Below are 16,430 nucleotides of genomic sequence, written 5' to 3' on the forward strand. Positions count from 1 at the left end.
TTCATCTTGTTTGATATCATGATTACAGCCTTTATTTCCCCCATAAATTGGTATGTACTTATAAAAGTCATGTCACACATTCAGTCATTATTTTCACAATCGCAATGATTTGACAATGCACAGTTTGAGGCTGAAAAGCAATTTACTTTAATGAAGTGAACTGCTATACAGCCATCGCAATTTGATCATGCAGGTTAAATGGTGTGTCTAAAATGCTCACGTCTCATCCTCAGACTATTTAAGCACCAATTCCTCTTTTAGAGGACTTAAATGGATCTCTGCGCTGAATTCAAAACCGATAAAGCTGCTGCAGCTCAATATCCAGTTAACTGACGCCATTCAGTTACATCATCTTGTCCATCATGCATTGCCCTGCAAAAGTATTCAAATCTTAAAGAAAAATTATATTTAATTGTATTTCATAAATAAACACTTTCTAGGGATAACTTTTGCTGAGAGACAGGTGATATCAAATTAATATATGTTAATGTACCATAAACCCAGTGTTACAGAGGTGGGGGGGGGGGCAAATAATTCACTAAAAAGTATTTAAAATCAACAAGCAGCAGGCAGTTGGGAGAACGCACACCAAACATTATCAGCATGAGCCCCCTTCTCCCTCCTTTTTTTTTTTTGCCTGTGAGGAGGTGGGCTGTTGAGTTGCAGGTCATTGCCCCTTGTTCGCTACAATCGGCTGTGTTGCGGGTGTTTCACCTTGCCGTGGTCGCACAGGGAGAGAGAGGGGTGATCAGCGTCATGCTGGCGAGGTCCGTGGAGCGCGTTATTATCGCACCTCTGTGCCGCGTCCTTGTCGGCAGTCATCTCAACAACCTGCAGTCACTGCAGACACGCGATTAACGAGCAGCAGTTCAGGAGACACCAAACACGTCGGAGGATGTCTGGGATCACTGGGAATTTGGATTGCGAGGAATGTTTATCTTCTGCTCATGCGGCCAACAGCACGGAGTTACACGTGCACTCCACTGTGGATGATGACGATGAACTTCTGAGATACATCTGGAGGGAGTACTTACACCCCAAGCAGTATGAATGGGTTCTCATTGTGGCTTACATTATTGTGTTCTTCGTTTCACTCATTGGAAACTCGCTCGGTAAGTTGCGCTACATCTCACTTCTTTTCCCATTCGTGCGTAATGAGTCGTGCAAAAAAAAAAAAAAAAAAAATCATTACGGACAAATAAACTTTACAACTTTTAGAGAATACGAATGGGCATGTTGACTGAAGGAAAAGAAAATCTAAAGCGACAGTGATGAAAATGTAAAGTGCAGTTTTTCTTTGATGTTCTGCAATCGCAGCGTCACAGTCACAGATTGCGTCAAAATCATCTGATGTGTTTGAAGATACACATTACATAAATAACCACTTCTTTCACACTGCGAGTGTGTACGAAATGGAGGAAGCTTTGTGCGTAGCTTTGCGCAGGTTTACACTACACCTAATAGCCCAGACACATGCATTTAAAAAAAAAAAAAGTTTTTATTTATCAAATCTGTTCTAAATAATCTTCACTAATTGGCCTGTTTTTTCCCCCTGTCCATAGTTTTCGATGCCTTTGGGAGGGCCACTAGTCATTCAAAGAATGAGGCACTTCTGTCACTTCCGTTATTTTACCAAGAGACTCTAAGTGACCATGTAGCTGCTCCTCTGATTATCACTTTCTTGATATGCTGCTCTCATTCCCATCACTGATGTTTGCATCAGCTTTACCTGCTGTTGACAGCAGAGCAGTCACCGAATTAGACACATCATAAACCGAACAGAGATTTTTAGGTCAATCTAAAACCATTTAGAGTAAAAAAAACAAAACAAAAAAACCCACTAAATGCACAACATTAACCCGATTCTTATATCAGCAAAAGTTCACCACTTGAATTACACTGTTATTCTGTAACTTTGGACTGCTTCTATATAAGGACATATTTCCCTCCTACCATAATTGGAATTTTACATCTAAATGAAAGGAGTTTTAGGTCAGTCTAATTTCTTTCTTTATAGCAGACAGCCGTTTACAGAGAAAAGCTCAGATAAACCCACAGTAAGCTTCCTGCAGAACACAAGACGGCATTCACACAGAGTTACCTGGTGATTGGAGCATTTAGCAGCGAAAGAGACAGATATTTCACTCAGGAGTTGAAATCAAACACAGAACTAAAGGAAGTAATCACTGCACTTAAACCTAATGGCAACACCAATTTTGCTTTTTGACGTGGTTCCAAATTTGCTGCACTAAATTTATGAAGCATGTCAATGTTTAAAATAGTTTCTACTGCATTTCGGTGGCCCAGAAGACAACAACAACAACAACAAAAATCAGTTAATGCAGATTTAATCACAACAAGCCCAGGGCTACATGTTAAGACTTGTGACAGGCTGCACCAAAGGTAGCCTGTGTTACAAGCTTAAAGTAAATCCATTAAACTTGCCCTTTGTTGCAGGCTGAAGACAACCCGTTTACTTTAACAGAAGGTTTATAAAATCAGCCAGCAGCATGTGACAGCAACAGATGCACACCTGTAGGTTTTAGTGATAAACTTTATCCATTTAATAACGACCACAGCTACAGGACATCAAAGAGACCTTTAAAGTATAGGGGCACATATATGTTGCTGTACAGTAGCCACCCACAGGCTGCATCATGCACACAAGTCTTACTTTTACAAATGTGGCAATTATTTCATACTGTAGCTCTAGATTAATTTATTACTTGAAAGACTGACGAAAATTCAGTTTTTTTCCTTCTGTGTGCAAGTGCCAACATTTCAAATCTGACTGTCTGAACAAGGTTTTTTTTTTTCTTGTGTTAAAATCAAACAGCATTTTTAAATATGCCAGTGGGGACCAAAGTTGACTTACATCATATTCTTCTGTAAATAGTGATGCAAACAAGCAAATATCATTATGGTAAAAAGTGATCGTTTAATATCCAATTGCATATATCAGATATGGTATAAAACTGTCCAACAACAAGCACTTTGAACAGCATGTTATCAAAGCCTCAAAATATTACTTTACAAAAAGTTATTAGCCGCCCTATGAAGACAGAATTTAAAACCTAAAGCTGACCCCTTATGATTCAATCACAGAAAACTCTGTTTGCTGGCTCCACCAAATCAAACACAATTTGGAATAAAAAGTCACAAATGTCAACATTAAAAAGTTAACAGCCGATTACATCCAACATGGCAATACTGACAGGGAAATGAGTAGCATTTGTTGTGTAATATGAAAGAAAACCGTGGATTTCAAAGAATCATTAGAACAACCAAAACCTAACAAAAATTCCATATTTCAAGTGACAGCGAATAAGTGCATAAATATTAACGACCTATGGTAACATTTTTAAAATACAGCACAAAAACAAATATACGGGAAGGACGCAATGGAGCAAAATACAAGATTTCAGGCACAATTATGCAACTGTACGTTTTACTCGTGTAGCGACTAGCTACCTGCAAAAAGTCCTGCTCTATAACCCGCGTGGGACACGGATTTTATTGAGAATAAATGTCATGGAATACTCTACTGCACTTGTTACTTAAATGTAATGGAGTAGTTTTGTTGGTTCTGTATGACAAAGGTCAGTTTTCCTCAATTAACTGGGGAGGTTGTTCTTGACCTGGACGCCTGAACTAAACTTGCAGGTTTGGTCCGCAGCATCATTTACTCCAGTCTGTTAACAAGTCAACACACTAATCCTGTTTTTTGAGGAAGGCTGACGTTCTTATGGCTCATTTGTTAGCAAACAGTCTTCTATTTGCACATTCAGTAGAAATAAAGCATGTACATTCAGTTGGACTTTGTTTCTGGCCACCAACTGTCTAGTATTTGTTTGTCTTCAACGTGGCTTTGTTTTGCTAATCCTACATGGGTCTGTCTGGCTTCGCGATGGGAGATGTTTTTTTTTTTTCTTCTCCTTTCTCTTTTCTTAACCTACCACTCCTGTTCTTTGTCTCACTCAATTTGCATTGATCAGGTAGCATCAGCTTCTGTGTGCTTGTTAGGTGGGAGTGGCTGCACACCACTTTGAATAGTTGTTACCAAGAGATCTTAGGACAAACAAATAATAATAATAATAATAATAAACTTTATTTATATAGCACCTTTAAAAATAGAGTTTACAAAGTGCTCTACAGAGAAGCAAAGCATAGTCATACATAACGTCAATACCGGTAAACATTTAAGCAAACAGGAAGCAAAAAAGACCATACCATAAAGGTAATGAATACAACAAAACCAAACAAATAACCAAAATGAGCAAATGGAATAGAAAACAACCAAATAAATAAATGAATAAAATATACAAAGAAAAACAGGGGAACAAAAGAACTGCATAAAAGGACATAAGGAAGACATCACTTAAAAGCAATTCTATAAAAATGGGTTTAAAGAAATGATTTAAAAGAAGTTAATGATTCTGCAAATGAACCTCTACAGCAAGTTAATGTGTCAAAATAGATGCTGGATTGTGTTGCAATTAATACATTAATCATTTAGTTTGTGCAAAAAGTACTTTAAATTCTTATTCTTTATCAAGTCCGGTCGTAGTATAAGTTTAGATTTCAGGCACCTATTGACAGAAATGTAATTAACACAAGTCTTTCCTAGATATTTTTGCTTTTGGATCTCGATTTAGCAAACAACTAGTTTAACATTATATTTTAGGTTGCAAGAACTATTAAGTATTTTACAAACAAAATAAGTGATGGGCGTGCACATTTCTCAGTGAAATGAGCTGTATAAGCATCTCTTCTGCTCATTTCAGGGAGTCATTTGATCTGAAAATGGATCTTAATGGCAGCACCACTGTGGTGTGCATAATCTGGGATTTTTTATGAAAAATTATACCTAAACTCAACACCTCATGAGGTGCCGATAGAGCATGCAAGAGCTGAAGACTTGTGGATTCTACATAAATTCAACTGTCTCTTGCAAAAACAATAATAGAAAAGGTTTAACTGCAGTGTGGACATTTGAGTAGAAAAATAATGTCAGAACCTTTGATCAATGACATTACTCAGAACTTGATATAGGCTTTTTTGAACTCTGGAGCTTGATTACACAATGATTTGAAGTAGGATATATTGTAAGTTAAAGTTTTGCTAGTCAAGAAAATGAAAGTATTGCTTTTGGACAGAAAGATCTATACTAGACAAAACTTCCTGCTCACTGCAGTGGATACAATCTTTTCTACAGGCTTTGTCAAATCAAAACAATTTAAACTGACATGGACTGAAATGAGCTCAAAGTTTTCTTGCATTTTCTTTAATTCTCCACTATGCCAGTCCTGCAGCTGAAATGAAATGACTTTGAGATTGTATTTTTCCACAGTGATTTGAATTGATCTGAAGTAGGATACAGGGGCAGGAACTAACATTCAAAGGGGCTCGATTGAAGAGGCGGAACAAAGATCAGTCATTCAGATTCAGTCACTCAATTAAGTGGTGTGCTTTTATTTCACAGGTCTGAGGCCTGCTATGCTTTTTGAAGCAGAAAAGAGCAGCAAATGACTATGCCGTTACAAAAAGGTCACTCAGACATCAACTTCTGATGCAGTCGTTAGTTTGAGTTAATCAAAAAGGAATAATAAAAAAAAAAACTCCCAACAAAAATGCTGTGCAAGTTTATGTGCACCTAGTTGAGTTCTAAAGATAATTGATAATATTAAGTTTCTTTCATAAATGGTATAAATGGGGTGTGAAAAGGAAGTAGCTTTTGTGTAATCAAATGCACAACTTCTGAGAGATTTTTACAAACGGCAATAGGCTAAAGTAATTAGGGTAAACCAAGTCTTTGTAACTTATCAAGCACAATTTCCTGGACACGGCATCTAATAAAACCCTATAATCCTCCTCATTTGTTTACTTAACAGGGTTGAGCGGGTCGGTATTACACAAAAAGTGATTCTATTTAAGTTTTACATCCACTGCCTCTTCATGAGCCGTTTACCAGCTGACTTATGTCCAGTCATAAACATGCAGGTGTACTGTAGAGTGCAGCCATTATAACCGGGAAGTTGCCACTGTCCAACTGTTGCTGGAGCTTCGTCCACCACCTCAAACTCTTCCTCATTTGTTAGGTTTTTGATGTGTTTCGTTTGAACTTGTCTAATATTCCTGTGGGTGTTTGTTAAAAGGTGATTTGTTATCTTTATTGCTGATCTAACTTTACAACCGACAGCTACAAATGGTCAATACCTTCATGTGAGTGTCTGACTAAAAAGCAAACATTCTCCTTTCATGCATTGCCCATGTACATTGCAAAACACGTTGCAATAGACTGATAACTGGTTTCATTAGATTAGAGCTTAGTTGATCATAATGAGTAGCAGGCTAATTAGCTTCAGTTAGCGGGACACTAACTTATGACGTACCATGTCATTGGTATGACAAAGTATGATGCTTTAAAAATGTTATTTCACAGCATACTATTTGCCCTTAGACATAATTTACTCATTCTCTAGCTCTGAGATGTGAATATATATAAAAATCAGATTCCAACAAAACAGCAACAACAAACTTATAATTGAAATAATAGGACAAAAACATTTTGAAGGGTAAAAACGTCAATATTTTTCAAAATCAGTCACAGAACTGAGAAACATAGCTACAAAACTAGAAGACAAATGGAACAATTCACTTGCTGAAAACAGCACTGAAGTCTATTTTTCTTGACTCTAAACGAATGATGAAAACACTCTAGGCACTTGTGCTGTCCCTGTTCGCATCAGTAAAGAATCATTCATCCGCCAGAGATTTAATGTAAAGTGTCAGTCCCTCGTGGGGTTTTGAGAGATCAAACGTAGTCTAGTTTGCGTTCTGTGACAGTGCCTGTAGCGTCTTTGTTTCTGCAGCATGGGGGGCTTTAAGGGAGACACCGACGAGGAAGAGCTGCTTGCTCGCATCTTTCTCCCAGCAGAAACGACACGTAGAGCCAAATTCAGCAGCTTACGGTAACTGTTGGAAAGCAGTGCAGTTGTAACGTTTGTTTATATTGTAGCTTTACTCAATCCTTGGGTCCATATGCAAAATGATCAAACTTATATCCGGCTGTCAAACAAACCTAACATGTTAATTTTTGAGTACGTTTAGGTTTTAATTGCAGATTTGGTGATTGAATGACAGCGTTGTAACTCAAACAGCACTGATCAGATATGCACAAAAACATTATTCAACTTGACTGTATTCTCTCTTTGATGTGTGTAGAGGAGACGCATCACTTTTTGATCTGGCTTATATAATCCACTGCAGGTCTCCAGTATCACTTCCTTTGTGGCGAGATCACTTTATATTCTTGGCTTCTAGGCCGAAAGAAAAAGTAAACATATCAAGTAATTTTATACACCTAAATCTGTCTGTGGTCAGTAAACCTAGCTGAATCCACAGCGCAAACTAAAGAGCCACAAAACCAGCCTGTGCTGTTTGGGCGTGTACTTGGATTGACATGACTCACTTTAAAGCAGGCAAACTTCCATCTGTCGCATTCTTATTAGTTTGTGGTGTTTGATGATCTCGCCCGAGGGTGAAGTCGGACCAGATTTTGTTTCTCATTCATTTTAATGAGGGGCAGAAGAGCCAATCAAATTTTCTTCGTGTGGCAAATTGACCCACTTACCTTGAGTTCACTCTGTTTGACATGCCAAACTACAATCCTCTCTGACATTTTGATGGCATGGTGGAAAAAGAACAAGAATAATAAATAAAACTAATGATGGCTGAACTCCATTTATCGTCGGTAATATCGGTAACACCTGTGCTTTTACTGCCATGACAAGGCCATGGCAGCCACTCTGATAATTGGTGTATACATGCAGCAAACAGGGGTAGACGTAACTGAAATAAGGGTAGAAGGCCTCCGTCTTTCATACATGGGAACACTTTAGAGCAACAGTGATATGCGTAAAATAAAGTCAAAACCACACTGGTCCTGCAGCATCTCAGCTACGGCGGTGCTCTCTTGGGCACTCCTCTGTTATAGGACACAGCTTTTCATTGCAATACCACGTTCTTAGTTGAAAACATGTTAAAAGGAAGAATCACAGTGAGGGAACATCAAAGTACAGTAGGACTTCTTTGTTCGTTCATCGTCCCCTCTGTTACAGAATAAATCAGAATCTGGGTGGATATGAAAAACCAGCCTTCCTTCCTAGATGCGTTATCTTCAACCCAGTGAAACAAACAAGTAAAACACTAGAATCACAGCATCAGTTGCGGTCCAAAATTTATTAAAGTTAAAGCTTTTAAAAGAACCCAAACTTTTACTTTCTACTGTAAATGAATCCTGCAAATAAATCTTTCGTGAAGAATGCTCTTCGGCGACTTTTCAGAGGCATACATAGTTTTTCAGTTTCAACATACCTTTACAATACATTTTTTGATAATGGAATATGAATTACTAAAGCATTTCAGAAGTAACACGTGTTAGCGATACACAATACTGTATACCGTACAGTATGTATTAATATAGCCTGACAGGGAGGAATATATATTTTCCATCCACAGGAATGTTAGTATTTGAAGTTTAATTGCTTATTATTGTGCCAAAAGGGGCATGGTTGTAAACAGAAATGTATTTAAATATTAATTCAACCACAGTGATTGACCGCATGCCTTTGAGACAGTGGTGGTTGGCATTAAATACACTGCATAAATGCTTGCCTTTATATCTGTCAATGTTGAGTCTTCGGGCTGTCTTTGATTGTGCATCCCTTTCAGTTTGTTTTGCAGTGTTGAAAAACCGACACATGCGAACCGTGACCAACTACTTCATAGTGAATCTTTCCCTTGCGGATGTATTGGTCACCATCATCTGTCTGCCTGCGAGTCTTGTGGTAGATATCACAGAAACATGGTTCTTCGGAAAGACTCTCTGCAAAGTTGTTCCTTATCTGCAGGTAAGAGATTAACTTCGACATCATTCAAACAGGATATGAGAGATCTTGATCTCACCTCAACCAATTCAATCGTCAGAGTATATGCCAAAGCCGATATTTATAATATTTAACATTTTCCCATATTGTTATTTGTCAGGCCATTAACATTAAAAAAAAATAAAATAAAAAAAAAAATATATATATATATATATATATATATATATTTCACTTTATTAATCCCCGAGGGGAAATTTCTTTGCTACAGCAGGGGGGCTCTCAGGGCGGAGCTGCTGCAACAGGCTGCTACTAGCGCGGCGCCAGGTAACCTGACCTGAGGTGCATGTTTTTGGATATATCCTAAAGGATGAGCTCTGTGTGAGAACCTTCGCCGTTATCCCATGATGATCTCATCATGGGTAAATCAGTTGCAGTTTGTTTTTAAATCCTACCGGAGCATCACATCTGCTGAAACGCATTACATTATATTATTGGCCACACTGATCTGTATTGAAAGAATAAACTGAAATCCCACTCAATCCTATACAAACCTTGTATCCTATAATCCTATATTCCACACACACACACACACACACACACACACACACACACACACACACACACACACACACACACACACACACACACACACACACACACACACACACACACACACACACACAGGGATTATCATTTATTCCAAATCAGGACAAGGGAATTCTTCTCCACTGGATGTTAGCTTGCCTCAAGTATTGCACTTATAGGGCATTAAATTAGCATCCTCTTTGAAGATATTCATGATCATATTCACTGTGTTTTCTGTTGTGAGTGTTGCACTTTAGCTGCTTCTCCTATATTGCAAGGGTCACCCCCCTGACATCCCTCACAGACCTGCATGCTAAAATGCCCAACTTTACAGCAGAAATAAATATATTAACAAATATAATATATATATGTAAAAATAAAGAAATGTTGGTCTCTGTCACCAATTCCCCCATTCATGACTGTACACGGGGTGAATTTGTATATGACTTTCTTGTTTAAATTGTATAAAGGCTTACACTTATGCATAATAAGTGCTTTGAATGAGAGGTGTGCTCTGTAAATGGTCTGCATATAAACAGTGCTTTCTTACCTTTTGAGGCAAAACAAAATCCAGAACACAGGGAAACATGAAGGGGAGACAAAATCCAAAACACAAGGGAACAACAGCATGCAGCTAAGAATTGGACTTACTGAGAACTGCCAATCTGCCAAACTACTAAACCAACTGGCAATGGTAGTACAAACAGGGAGAATATATAGTGAATGGGATGGTGAGAAAATGAATTAATCTGGGGTTAATTAGAGAACAAGGAGCAGGTAAGGTGTGTGTGTCAGACAACAGACCAATCATGGATAGAGAGACAGAGAAAGAGAGAAACAAGACAGAACTAAGGACCTCTGGTGGACACAGTGACCTCCACAGAGGTTCAATCCTGCGTTGTCAAAGCCTGGGCAGCCATTACATGTTGTGGAGAATAGGAAAAACGCTTTTCAGATTCACCTTGGAAATGGAAAAAAAAACATCAACAAAAAACATGCTATGAGACACTGTGGTACTACATTTCCCAACACATGCCACCAGTCAAGGCCAGATTCAGCTCATGGCATCATAAAAAAACATGTTTGGCCATTCAGGCTTTTTAATAATAAATATTTTACTGTTGGAACTTTTTCTAATTGCTTACAAAAAAAACCCTCCTCTTCCATATAATTGTATGTTATCTCAGAAAGATGGAAGTAAAACCCTTTTTGCCAAAGTTTTGCTTTAGAGCCATGCAAAGTCTGCAGAAACAACAAATTGATACTATTGTTCATAAAATACCCAAAAATGAATAAGATAAAAAGCTACGGGTTCTATCTGACAAATACTACCACTGAAAATTGATTTTCGCGAATAGTTTTGTTTCGTCTCTTTTTTTTCAGACTATCTCTGTTTCTGTATCCGTCCTAACACTGAGTTGCATTGCGCAAGACCGTTGGTATGCTATCTGCCACCCTCTGATGTTCAAGAGCACAGCCAAGAGGGCTCGCAAAAGTATTGTTGTCATCTGGGTTGTGTCGTGCATCATCATGATCCCTCAAGCCATCGTGATGGAGTGCAGCAGTCTGCTGCCTGAACTAACAAACAAGACCAGCCTGTTCACCGTGTGTGACGAACACTGGGAAGGTTAGTTTTTCTCAAATCTCCCTCAAACATGTGAAAATGTGTCACTCAATGCCACAAGTAGACTGAGACCAAACGACTCGCTAAATTACTACAACGCCAAATGCAGTTACATTAGTTTAACTTTTTTGTGCTTTTTTCAAAAAGGTGCAATCATCAAGAGAGCGTTGGTCCCTGAAAAATGTACATGTGGAATATAAAAGAAGAGAAGCTGCGCAGCATTTATAGGTTTTGTAAGGACTAATAAGCAGGATGGATGACTTTTAGATGAGTTATTAATGATTAGTTCATCAATATCAGCAGCTTGCGCAGAGTGGGCTCAGAGGAAACGATAAATAACTTAGGAAGACAGTTGTTGTTATTCCATTTTACAGATATTTCTGAGTGAACAATTATGTATTGATTAATTTATACAATCTGTTCTCTGGAAAAGATTTTGTATCCCTGATATAGTCGTCAGTTCAGAGTGATTCAGAGGACAATTATTAACAATCGTCAATTATCAGGTGGTTTTCGATTTCTCTTTTCACAGTGTGCCATATTGTAAAGTGTTACCTTCTACTGTTTCAACAGCTCAGATCTACCCAAAAGTGTACCACACCTGTTTCTTCATTGTCACGTACTTCGCACCTCTATGTCTCATGGTCCTGGCGTATATTCAGATATGTCACAAGCTGTGGTTTCAACAGGTGTGTATCCCAGCGCCTTATGTTTAAAAAAAAGAAAAAAAGAAAAAAGAATACAGTAGATTTTACGAAGCCATGTTTAAACATCCTCCCTTTCCCATGGCGTCTGATGCATGCACACATTTGATACACAGATCCCTGGAAGCACATCAGTGTTGCAGAGGAAGTGGAGGTCCATCCAGGGCTCAGCTCGAACAGGGCTGGGAGAGTCTGTGAAGGTTAAGACCAGCACAGTTTGTGCTGAGATAAAACAGGTCAGAGCCCGACGCAAGACAGCTCGCATGCTGATGGTGGTGCTCTTTGTTTTCGCTCTCTGCTACCTGCCAATCAGCGTGCTCAATGTCATGAAAAGGTAATAATCTCTCGAGCTCTGCGGCTTCCATGATCAAAGCCAAGGTCAACAATCGATGTTTTCAAAACCCAGGGCTTCATGTTTAATAATGACTAGTACAGTATATTTAAAGTACTGAATTGTTGCTGGTTTTCATGATGCTCTGCAAGAAAAAACAAACAACTCTATAACTGATATGATGTCCTGCTTTACCTCCAGAGTCTTTGGGACTTTCAAGAACACAAATGACAGAGAGACGGTGTACGCATGGTTCACTTTCTCACATTGGCTCATATATGCCAACAGTGCAGCAAATCCTATTATCTACAACTTCCTGAGCGGTAAGTTTTTAACTTGCCACATTTCCGAGGCTGGAGATATACAAGTACTTGCTTTAAACTACACGGCCACATGCTCCTAATCGCAGCCTCGCGTGTCCTGCATCTGTTTGGAGCGTTGGTTGTGCACGTCCTCAGAAATTCACGCAATGCATATGCTAGATGTAATATATACATGACCAGTAGGGGCAGTATGGAGATGTTACAGGGTCAGAGACCTGCAGAATTTATTGGAAACAAGTCTCAGACTGTTACGTCCGTGACCAGTGGAAAATACTGGAAAAAACGGAGTAGAGACGGTGACGATGGCGTGTTTTGTCCCCCTGTAAACTCACAATCAGCAAAGTAGTGAGCCCTTTGATTGTTGACGTGTTTATTGTATACATCAGGCCAATCAGGATGTTCTAAAGATATCCTTGTTTCTCTGCTGTGCCTTCAACTGGAATCCTATATTAACACACACAGTACATGACATTCACACGGCAAAGGGTTGTAAATGCGAACACATGGTTTAAAAGCCAGTACAGTTGTATATCTCCAGCCTAAGAGTTAATTTATAAGTAATAGGTTCATTGTTGCTCTCTTGTGAACAGTTTGGCAACAACAACACAACTCTCTGCTTTAAGTTCCTCATATGATCATTTGTTGTACAAGGATTTATCTCTAATATTATAAGATGCCAGTTTTGTGGCTGTCAGTGACATCATGTAATTATGTCTCATTGGTCTATAAACTCTTTTAAACATGAATTACACCTTAAATTGAAGGCCAAATCCCACACAACTGAAAAATATTGCTTCTGATGCCAGCCTTACAGAAGTTTCAAGCTTAAAGTGCATCTCGTGTTTTGTTTTCTTTAGGGAAGTTCCGTGAGGAGTTTAAATCAGCCTTTTCTTGTCATTGTTGTGGTCAAAGCCAAACTCGAACACAGAGGACCAGGACGAGCACAGACAGCCGAAAATCCCTATCAACTCAAGTTAACAACATGGACAATGTGTCACGCATATCAGACCAGATAGTGTAGTCTCATAATCCAGGTGGGGCGTTCTTAAGGCCAATAGGCTGCCAAAGCCACAGTGCTCATTGAGGTAGACACGTCAGAGATGTGCTGATTAAAAGAACAGACCCCTGGATGAAAAGGATACAAATATTGTTTTATGTTTGGTTAGTTTTACAAGGACACTAAAGGAAATTATATACTATTTTCTGGAGACTTTCACTCTTCTTTTACAATCACTTGTAATTCATAGAAAATGTATATTTATCATAAAGGACACTACTTGAATGTTTAGCAGTGTTTAATATCTCATGTATTTCATGACACACAGTTATGTGACATGATTTGAACTGGACTTTTAATGTAACACAAGCTATTTTGAATGTATATTTTGTTGGAATGAGCATTACTGTAATTACTTATTATATTGCCCCTGACAGAAAATATTTATTTGTTTTTACAGTATTTATTTGTTGATTTTATGGTTTTTGCAACAATAGAGGGGCAGGTGCTACAGAAAATAAATATTTTTAAGCTCTTAAATGTTCATCAGTGTATGATAATGTGTATTAAGACAATGTAAATTGTGCCGGGTTAAATCATAAACAGCCATCGAATGATTAAATAGTCATCATGATTCCTGCATGAATGTGTCCTGGTGGACCTCATTATGAGACCTTTTCCTTTCACGCAACACACGCAGAGTTTGCATTGAGTAGCATCAGCAAAGTGAACATATTGTAGTTGCGCTCCTCCGTGCCATGTACGACACCGAAGCAAATTTAAGTTTCAAACATCATAAATCCTAAAATGAGGATCAATAGCAAGGTCAACAGAAAACCTCACATTGAAACCTACGGCCAATACTGTCCTATATTCTCATGAATATTCACAAAAAGGAACTACTGCTAGTAAACCTGCATATTGATGCAAATTGTAAAGTGAGAGCCCCCCAAAGCTGTTAAACCCTTCACGTTTCAAACCTAAACCTGAAACAAGGGTACCTATGGACAATTTATGTGCTTTGTATCATCAAACACAAAACCTCAGACTCATTAAAAAGTTTGACTATGTGGAGCACGTCGTATTGCAGGCAGAAATTGCGAGAAAGAATAATTCACAGCTTTACAAGGGAAAAGTGGTTCAACACAAACTTCAACAGAATCTAGATGCACAAACATTTAACTCATCAAATAGTCCCTAACTAAAGGAAATCAATACAAATGCGATGAAATGTTCTTCAAGGAAGCATAATAAACACCAAAACAAGTATTAATCATTGTTGTAATCAGCGGTACAGATAATGACTTTGTTTCAGTTTTATAGCTTGTGGGCAAAGGGACAAAAAAATGAATGAAGACAATTAATGTGGAAATATTTTGTCAAATCAAGTTAATCACATAAATTAAATTTGACTGAAACACAAGAGTGATGTGAAACAATTTAATAAGGAAACAAATAATAATGTGACAATGAGAGAACAAAGAGTGGAAAAAGATACTCAATAAACCACCTTAATTTCTCTTCAGTAACTCCTAACCTGTGCTGATTGTAATTGGTCAAAACTGTGCCATCGCTGACAGAAGTGTTTTATTTGTGAATGAAAGCAGATTTTCAAGTGTTGTTGGCTTCAATATTCATTCAGGTGAATATGTTATCCACCTAAAAAAGAATCTGAATGTTGACTATCACGGACACTTTTCGACAGGATTGTTTTGATTCTTGGCATGAATGTGAGATCTCTGTGTTGCATTTACGACACACTTTACTCCTCTCCCTCAGTTCAGGTCTTGATTATTGTCCAGCCTGAAACTCTTTCTAAAATCTTCTTTAACAATTTTAAACGCCCAATTTTTCTGATGATTGTAAATCTACATGAAGCAATTGTGTTCAAATTTATGTCAGTTTTGTATTATTTCTGTAGTGTAACGTGTATTGTAACTTTACAGTTTTCCATGTACTTTATGCCTTTTCACCCTTAATTTATTTGAATGTACTTGATGTCATTGAGCAGCATTTTGACCAATATTTGTTGTTTTTTGATGAATAAATTATTTGGCTGTGGGTATTATCGTTGAGAATCAAACAGTGTGGCAACTGACAGTTTTAATATTTCTTATATTTGTAATTTCTTATAAATCATATTAGATTGTCTAATAGCTGTTGATCTCCAGTTTTAAGATAGCTATTCTCTCTTACACTTAAATAAAAGAGTAACAATTGGGCATTTTAGCGGAAATTTGAAATGAATGATAAGTATTTTTCTAAATACTGGGTACAATAACAAACATGACCTTTAGGAAATAAGGTGGTCCCAGCCTAATTCATACTCTGTTATGGCCCACATATCTTACTCTTACTGCGTTATTAAAATAATTTACATCCCATTGAAATGTTACTGGGTTCCTCATTAAACAGTGTTACTGTGAAATCATACATAATCTGAAATATCAGTCGATGCTACCAAACTGTCACTTTGAATCAAAAGTGATGCCTGCTTACTTTGTTTATTTCATCCATTTTAAACAGATGGGGTTTGTTTACAGTGGAGACCCACGTGCTACTTAGACATAATCTCACTCTTTTGTTTGTTGTTTGGGTTGATTCAGCTTTTCTGTAACTGGAAGCTCCTTGTTTCTGTTTCTCTGTGAAAATTACTGAATGCTTTATAAAAATGTTTTGTGTCTACAAAGAATTACTCAGTGAATGTGTTTTAATTTGTTACACTCATACGATGTCATGACATTGCTCTTGAGTTTACAGGGTTCTGACAGTCTGAGATATCCCTCATACAAACAGCCCTGCTGTGTAACAGGATTTATGTCTGTCTTTATTCAAAATTGTAATAGTCCTTGACTTCTTAATAAAACATTCAATCATATTTTTTGATGAATATCGCTGTTTTTGGTTTGTATTGACTTTATGCTATGCAGCAAAATTGTAGATTTTGTTGTTGTAGTTGATAGTTTTTCCGCATTGCC

The 16,430-nt window shown here is 37.8% G+C and overlaps 1 protein-coding gene across 1 annotated transcript; it reads left to right on the top strand.

Moving 5' to 3' along the window:
• The first annotated feature begins 855 nt into the window (after positions 1-855).
• hcrtr2 (hypocretin (orexin) receptor 2) lies at positions 856-16,325 on the top strand. The gene is made up of 7 exons (XM_069714025.1): positions 856-1,112; positions 8,734-8,912; positions 10,857-11,100; positions 11,671-11,786; positions 11,918-12,135; positions 12,334-12,455; positions 13,313-16,325. Exons 1-7 carry the CDS (start codon positions 896-898, stop codon positions 13,474-13,476), a joined length of 1,260 nt encoding a protein of 419 aa, XP_069570126.1. The 5' UTR covers positions 856-895; the 3' UTR covers positions 13,477-16,325.
• Positions 16,326-16,430: the final 105 nt, after the last annotated feature.

The sequence above is a fragment of the Brachyistius frenatus genome, unplaced genomic scaffold, assembly GCF_029030835.1.
Source record: "Brachyistius frenatus isolate BFR_SWC_R1_liver_20210118 unplaced genomic scaffold, ASM2903083v1 Contig_124, whole genome shotgun sequence".
NCBI lineage: Eukaryota > Metazoa > Chordata > Actinopteri > Embiotocidae > Brachyistius > Brachyistius frenatus.

Coding starts and splice junctions, on each gene's coding strand:
- hcrtr2 (XM_069714025.1), top strand. CDS start 896: ATGTCTGGGATCACTGGGAATTTGGATTGCGAGGAATGTTTATCTTCT. Junction 1,113..8,733: donor ACTCATTGGAAACTCGCTCG/GTAAGTTGCGCT, acceptor CATCCCTTTCAG/TTTGTTTTGCAGTGTTGAAA. Junction 12,136..12,333: donor GTGCTCAATGTCATGAAAAG/GTAATAATCTCT, acceptor CTTTACCTCCAG/AGTCTTTGGGACTTTCAAGA.